Source organism: Phoenix dactylifera, chromosome 11 (assembly GCF_051530095.1).
Source record: "Phoenix dactylifera cultivar Ajwa chromosome 11, Ajwa_hap1_PhDact_Kaust_v1.1, whole genome shotgun sequence".
Lineage (NCBI taxonomy): Eukaryota > Viridiplantae > Streptophyta > Magnoliopsida > Arecales > Arecaceae > Phoenix > Phoenix dactylifera.
In genome coordinates this window covers 14464375-14472677 of record NC_143200.1, presented here as the reverse complement: position 1 = coordinate 14472677, position 8303 = coordinate 14464375, and the positions used below count along the sequence as shown (strand labels likewise).

The 8303-nt window shown below is 39.1% G+C and overlaps 1 protein-coding gene across 1 annotated transcript; it reads left to right on the top strand.

Annotated features, from left to right (window-relative positions):
* Positions 1 to 2069: 2069 nt before the first annotated feature.
* Positions 2070 to 6303, top strand: LOC148700665 (uncharacterized). The gene is made up of 6 exons (XM_089926396.1): positions 2070 to 3104; positions 3730 to 3919; positions 4262 to 4512; positions 4633 to 5672; positions 5869 to 6138; positions 6300 to 6303. Exons 1-6 carry the CDS (start codon positions 2070 to 2072, stop codon positions 6301 to 6303), a joined length of 2790 nt encoding a protein of 929 aa, XP_089782522.1.
* Positions 6304 to 8303: the final 2000 nt, after the last annotated feature.

Below are 8303 nucleotides of genomic sequence, written 5' to 3'. Positions count from 1 at the left end.
CGCCATCTGATCATTTGAATTCGAAATTCAAATGAAAATTTGGTATCTTGTTGGCGCATGAAGGTGTTGGTTGTAACAAGATAGTTCTTATCTTGTTTGAATTCAAAATTCAAACAATAGATGGTTCATGCAGGTGAGATAGGATCGAAATAGATGGTGCTGATATTCCATCATCATCTAACCATTCTCCCACGTCCCACGATCCAAATCCCTTCACTTTTCATTGAAAATCCACGTCCGGATCGAATCCCCCGAATTCAGCCCGTCCACGAGTTTCAGGATTTTCAGAAGGAGTCGACCTTCCCGATCTCGAGTCGACTCCAAGTCGCCTCGAGTCGACTCCAAGTCGCCTCGAGTCGACTCCTTCCCTTTCGAGTCGACTCCAAAGTGATAGAGATCAAGGGGCTGGCCGAATGGTTCAAGCTAATTCCAAAGATCCATTACAAGGAATTGGAGGTCCAATGACTAGAGCAAGGGCAAAACAAATGAAAGAAGCTTTATATGGACTAGTCATGGAAATTCAAGAGAAGGAGGCTGCTCTAGAAGACTCTAAGGCTTCACCCAGATTGATCACTTATCTTTACATAGTAAATGCTGAAGAACAAAGCTTGGAGCCATTAAACAAGGCTGATCCACGTGGAGATGCTATTTAGGCCCATTTTTCGTGGGTACTTTTGGGCTTGAGTCTTGTTGTGTTCCTAATTACTTGTACATGAAGTTTTGACTTGTCAACTCGTTTTTCCTAAGTTATTCATGTACTTCGTAGTTAGGAACCTTGAAAGTTGTGTCATTTATTATTTTGAAGTTGTAACTTGGAAGTTGTGACTTGGAAAACGTTTTTTACTTATTGCCTTGGAAAGGGGATGGTGTCCTTTCCAATAGCTTAGTTTGAAGCCTATATAAAGGCTGCCATATGTAACCAAGGGATTATGATGAATGAATTAAAGTGTTGGCAAGCTTTGCTATGCTCTTTTGTGTTCTTGGATTAGAATACAAAATTCTGACTTATCAAAGGGAGTGATCAACCTTTGTGGCGTCTTCAAGGATTAGGGTTTTAAGGACTTAGTTTCCTTAGAGTTCTAATCTGATCTCCTACAACTTGTTTTTCTAGCGATCTCGGGGCAAGTATAGCAAATTGATTCAAGGGTTCCTAGGGCAGGTCTCCTGGTAGGTTCTTGTCATTTGGTATCAGAGCTTTGGTTCTTGAAATCAGGTTACTTATCCTTTATCATCTTTGTTCCTTTGTTCTTATTTTATTTCTTTAAGCTTCTTTGTCCGTTCTCTTATTTCTGTTTTTTTTTCAGTTCCTTGTGTTTCTTGTTTCCTCTAATCTGTTTTGTTCTTTAATCTTCTGTTACTTAGTTTGATTCAAAAAAAAAAAAGACGAAAAAAAAAACGAAAAAAAAAAAACGAAAAAAAAAAAGAAAAGAAAGAAAGAAAGAAAGAAAGAAAGAAGGTTATTGATTAAGGGGCATTAATTACAAGGCTGTTTCACTTGTTCCAAAGCTGAAGACCCCTTGTTGCAAGGTTGTTTCACTTGTTACAAGACCGTTTTACGTATTACAAGGCTGCTTAGCTTGTTCTTATTTCTCCTTGCTTTCTAGTTGTTTCTATTACATATCCTTTACTTCCTTTTGAAGTCTTCTTATGTTCTTGATGCTTTAAGACAATTTTTCTTGTGAGTACCATTTGCCTCATCGAAGTCCTTAAAATTCTGATTTTCTTGGAGATTTGCCACCATCCATCTGATCGCTCTTTGTGATTTGTTGATTTTGATTCTTTCAAGAACATAAAGAGGGCTGGCTTGAGTGGTAAAAGGCAAGAGTGTGAGTTCATCATCAAGAAAAAGCCATAAAAGAGTGTCCACCCGAGAGAGGAGTGTGTGAGGACCTATTCTGTTTATACTAATCTTTTGATTGCAGCATACAAAGATGAGTAGTGGAGGTAGTGAACAACCAGATGTTGATATGAAGTTATGGATGAAAGCCATTGCTGATCAACTTACTAAGCTTGGTGCACGAATGGATGATTTGGAATCACCAAGCAGAATCAAACCTTTGAGGGGGCAGATGTTTGAAGATGATGAAGAAGATTTAGATTATGAATCTTACTCTAGAAGGGGAAAGAAGGCCGATGATTCAAAAGATAATAATCTGGGCAGCATCAAGATGAAGATTCCTATCTTTCAAGGAAAGAATGATCCCGAACTTTACTTGGAATGGGAGAGAAAAGTTGAACATGTGTTTGATTGTCACAACTATTCAAATGAGAAAAAGGTGAAATTGGCAGCCGTTGAGTTCACGGATTATGCAAGCATATGGTGGGATCAATTGATGATTAGTCGGCGAAGGATTGGAGAAAGGCCAATTCGGTCATGGGAAGATATGAAATTGGTAATGCGCAAGAGATTTGTACCTAGCCATTACTATAGAGATTTACATAGAAAGTTACAAGGGCTGGTTCAAGGCTCCATGAGTGTGGAAGACTATTATAAAGAAATGGAGATGGCAATGATTAAAGCTAATATAGAGGAAGATCGAGAGGCTACCATGGCAAGATTTATTGGAGGCTTAAACAAAGAGGTTGCTGATGTGGTTGAATTGCAACACTATGTGGAGATGGAGGAGCTGTTGCACAAGGCCATCAAAATAGAAAAGCAAATCAAGTCCAAAGGATCCAAATCGGGTTTGGCTTCTAGTTCCACATGGAAGTCTAATTGGAAGGATAACAAATCTGCCTCAAAAACAAAAGAAGATGCAAAGCCAAAAGATTCGGTTGCTATTTCAAAAGGTAAAACCGAAACTAACACTTCTTCTAAATCACGTAATGTTAAGTGTTTTAGGTGCCAAGGATTTGGGCATATTGCTTCCCAATGCCCAAACAAGAGGATTATGATTATGTTGGAGAATGGTGACATTGAAAGTGCTAGTTCAAGTGAGGATGAGATGCCACCCTTAGAAAATTGCAGTGATATTGACATTGAAGAACCTGTACATGGAGATATGTTGGTGACAAGAAGAGCACTAAGCATCCAGCCTAAGGATGATGGTGATAAGGAGCAACGTGAACATATTTTCCATACTAGATGTCATGTGAAGGGAAAGGTATGTACCATGATTATTGATAGCGGAAGCTGCACTAATGTTGCTAGTACTTTGTTAATAGATAAGCTGGAGTTACCCACCATGAAGCATCCTAATCCATACAAGTTGCAATGGTTAAATGAATGTGGAGAAGTGAGGGTAAACAAGCAAGTGCTCGTTTCATTTTCAATTGGCAAATACACAGATGAGATTCTTTGTGATGTGGCACCAATGCATGCTAGTCATATTTTGCTTGGACGACCATGGCAGTTTGATAGGAAGGTTACACACAATGGATACAAAAACCATTATTCTTTTATGATGAACAACCGCACTGTAGTCCTAACCCCTCTCAAACCTTTGCAAGCTTATGAAGATTAGATTCGGATAGCGAGAGAGTGTAAAAAGAGAGAAGGTGAGTCCGAGAGGAAAAATGCAAATGAAAGGAGTGAGATTGAGAGCAGAGAGAAAAGTATTCAAAAAAAAGAGAAAAGTAAAAAAATGAGTGTGTTTGCTGGAAAAAAATGAGGTTAAGAGTGTTATGTTCACAAGACAGCAACTACTTGTACTTATGTACAAGGATGTTTATCTTTCTACTAACGATCTTAACCCCTCCTTGCCTAGTGTTGTTGTGACTTTATTGCAGGAATTTGAGGACATATTTCCAAAAGAGATTCCTAATGGACTACCACCCTTAAGAGGCATTGAGCATCAAATAGACTTCATGCCCGGTTCTACCATTCCAAACAGACCTGCATATAGAGCTAATCCCGAAGAAACAAAGGAAATCCAAAGGCAAGTGGATGAGCTGGTGAAAAAGGGAATTGTCAGAGAAAGTCTTAGCCCATGTTCGGTTCCTGTCATCCTAGTCCCAAAGAAAGATGGAACATGGCGCATGTGTGTGGATTGCCGAGCCATCAACAAAATAACAGTTAAGTATAGACATCCTATCCCAAGATTAGATGATATGCTTGATGAATTACATGGCTCTTGTTTGTTTTCTAAAATTGATTTAAGAAATGGCTACTATCAAATTCGTATGAAAGAGGGAGATGAATGGAAGACATCATTCAAAACTAAATATGGATTGTATGAGTGGTTAGTGATGCCTTTTGGTTTAACTAATGCACCTAGTACTTTCATGAGATTGATGAATCATGTTTTGCGTGCTTTCATAGGTCAATTTGTGGTAGTTTACTTTGATGATATTTTAGTCTATAGTAAGAACTTGGATGAACATGAACAACATTTGCATGCTGTTTTTAGCAAATTGAGAGAACACCAATTATATGCTAATCTTAAGAAGTGTACATTTTGCATGGAATCTGTTGTATTTCTTGGTTTTGTTGTTAGTTCTCAAGGTATTAGCATGGATGAGGAGAAGGTGAAGGCAATCAGGGACTGGCCTACACCTAAGAATGCGAACGAGGTAAGAAGTTTTCATGGTTTAGCAAGTTTTTATCGAAGGTTTGTTAAAAATTTCAGTTCTATTGCTGCACCTTTAAATGAACTTGTTAAAAAGAATGTTGTTTTTAAGTGGAATGATCAGCATGAACAAGCTTTCACTGATTTGAAAGATAAGCTAACTAATGCACCTTTGTTAAGTTTGCCTAACTTTGATAAAGCTTTTGAAGTTGAATGTGATGCATCCGGAATTGGAATAGGAGCTGTCTTGATGCAAGATTCCAAACCAATTGCTTATTTTAGTGAAAAGCTAAGTGGGGCAGCCTTGAATTATCCAACATATGACAAAGAACTTTATGCATTAGTGAGAACTCTTCAAACATGGCAGCATTACTTGTGGCCGAGGGAATTCATCATTCATTCTGATCATGAGAGCTTGAAGTTCTTGAAATCCCAGGGTAAGCTTAATAAGAGGCATGCTAAGTGGCTGGAGTTCATAGAAACATTTCCTTATTTCATCAAGTACAAACATGGAAAAGAAAATATCGTTGCTGACGCGTTGTCTCGAAGGTATGCTTTACTTACTACCTTGCAAACTAAGTTACTTGGTTTTGAATTGATTAAGGACTTGTATGCCAATGATTCTGATTTCTGCCAAACATGGAATACATGCAAAAAGAGTGCATCTGGTGAGTATTATAGGCATGACGGATTTCTATTTAAGAAAAATCAGTTGTGTGTGCCTATTTGTTCTATCCGTGAATTGCTTGTCAGAGAAACTCATGGGGGTGGTCTGATGGGACATTTTGGTGTGCAAAAGACTTTAGATATCTTGCATGAACATTTTTATTGGCCTAACATGAAGCATGATGTGCAAGCTGTTTATGATAAATGCATTACATGTAGACAAGCGAAATCTAAAGTTTTACCACATGGCTTGCATACACCTTTACCCGTGCCTAACCAACCTTGGATTGATATTTCTATGGATTTTGTTTTAGGATTACCAAGGTCTCAAAGTGGAAAGGACAGCATATTTGTTGTTGTTGATAGATTTAGCAAAATGGCTCATTTCATTGCATGTTCTAAAACCAATGATGCAATACATATTGCTGACTTGTTCTTTAAAGACATAGTTCGTTTACATGGTTTGCCTAAGACAATTGTTAGTGATAGAGATGTGAAGTTCCTAAGTCATTTTTGGCGCACCTTGTGGAATAAATTAGGAACTAAACTCTTATTTTCTACTGTTGCACATCCTCAAACGGATGGACAAACTGAAGTAGTTAATAGGACACTCACTACTTTGTTACGTACCATCATTCAAAAGAACTTAAGGCAATGGGAAAAATGTTTACCGCACATTGAGTTTGCATAACAGAACTGTTCATTCTTCTACTTCATTTTCACCTTTTGAAGTTGTCTATGGCTTTAATCCTTTAACTCCCTTGGATATTCTATCTTTGCCTACTAAAGAACGTGCTAATCTTGATGGAAAGCAAAAGGCAGAATTTGTGAAGGATTTACATGCCAAGGTTCGGGCTAACATTGAAAAGAAGAATGAGCAATATGCTAAGCAAGCCAACAAAGGACGTGTAAAGATTGTTTTTGAACCTGGTGATTGGGTCTGGGTGCATATGAGGAAAGAACGGTTTCTAACACAACGAAAATCCAAACTACAGCCTAGAGGAGATGGACCTTTTCAAGTCTTAGAGAGGATCAATGACAACGCCTACAAGCTGGATTTGCCAAGCAACTATAGTAATATTAGTGCTACTTTTAATGTTGCTGATTTATCCTTATTTGATGTAGGTGATTCGAGGACGAATCCTTTCGAGGAGGGAGGGAATGATAGAGATCAAGGGGCTGGCCGAATGGTTCAAGCTAATTCCAAAGATCCATTACAAGGAATTGGAGGTCCAATGACTAGAGCAAGGGCAAATCAAATGAAAGAAGCTTTATATGGACTAGTCATGGAAATTCAAGAGAAGGAGGCTGCTCTAGAAGACTCTAAGACTTCACCCAGATTGATCACTTATCTTTACATAGTAAATGCTGAAGAACAAAGCTTGGAGCCATTAAACAAGGCTGATCCACGTGGAGATGCTATTTAGGCCCATTTTTCGTGGGTACTTTTGGGCTTGAGTCTTGTTGTGTTCCTAATTACTTGTACATGAAGTTTTGACTTGTCAACTCGTTTTTCCTAAGTTATTCATGTACTTCGTAGTTAGGAACCTTGAAAGTTGTGTCATTTATTATTTTGAAGTTGTAACTTGGAAGTTGTGACTTGGAAAACGTTTTTTACTTATTGCCTTGGAAAGGGGATGGTGTCCTTTCCAATAGCTTAGTTTGAAGCCTATATAAAGGCTGCCATATGTAACCAAGGGATTATGATGAATGAATTAAAGTGTTGGCAAGCTTTGCTATGCTCTTTTGTGTTCTTGGATTAGAATACAAAATTCTGACTTATCAAAGGGAGTGATCAACCTTTGTGGCGTCTTCAAGGATTAGGGTTTTAAGGACTTAGTTTCCTTAGAGTTCTAATCTGATCTAATCAACTTGTTTTTCTAGCGATCTCGGGGCAAGTATAGCAAATTGATTCAAGGGTTCCTAGGGCAGGTCTCCTGGTGGGTTCTTGTCACAAAGTCGACCCGAGTCGACCCCATAGCTTCGCAGGTCAACCATGGCTGAGACGACAGAGAACTCCTGATACCCCCAACGAGTCGACCCCTTCAGAGCTCGAGTCGACCCCAACTTGCTTCGAATCGACCCCAAGGAAACTCGAGTCGACCCCACCTGGAAAAACAGAAGTCGTTCTTTGGATTGTCTGAGAGAGTCGACCCCAACCCATCTCCAGTCGACCCCTCTTTACTTCGAGTCGACCCCACCTGGGAAGAATTCGTTCTTTGGATTCTCTGAGAGAGAGTCGACCCCAGCCCATCTCGAGTCGACCCATCTTTACTTCGAGTCGACCCCTGCGCCACTAATCCAATTAGGCCAAAACCAAAATTAAATCCAATTCAATTTGGCTCATCCTTAGTCCGTTTACTCAATCAAATTGAGTTTATTAGTAATCTAATTACTAATTAATCCTCCAATAATTACTTTAATTATTTTATAGGATAATTTGCCAATCGAATTGACCAAATTATTCCTAAATGATTCTCAATCATCCATCAGCTATCTTGATCAATCAGAAAACTTCTATGCGTGTGACCTCATTGGTTCGAACCTAAGCCGGTAGTACAGGAACGACTTCTTGCACTAATCGATGTGACCATCTAGCAATGGTATCCGACGTCCGGATAGGCCGAATATATGCGAAGCAAATATTCTGAAACCCTAAACTATGGTTACTGTATAATTCATCCCTTTGACTCCTAATGCTAGGATGACCTCAGAGTTCTGTCAACTCTCTAATTAGTACATCCACTATGTGATCAACTTTAGAAATCCTGTGACTCATCACAAGGATTGCCCTGGCCAAGATTTTGCTAAATTGAACACAGCATTATCCCCTATTTCCAGGAGGGATCAATTCCATCTTGACTCGCACTGATTTCGCAAGTACTTGACTGCACCCAGTAACCTTCCGTTCCAGAATTAGAAATTCTGCTAGTTCGGTACCAAAGTACAGTAAGTTGCTTGCTAATCACTGTGGTGATCTCAGGTCTGAGGGATATTTACACCCATATCCACTCGGAACATCTCTTGACAGTAGAGCATTCCGGAATTGGTCACGTTCAGTGAAATGTACTCCACTTCACCTGTGTCACATATCAGTATCTTCACACTCCTTGGTTAAGAGGACAACCA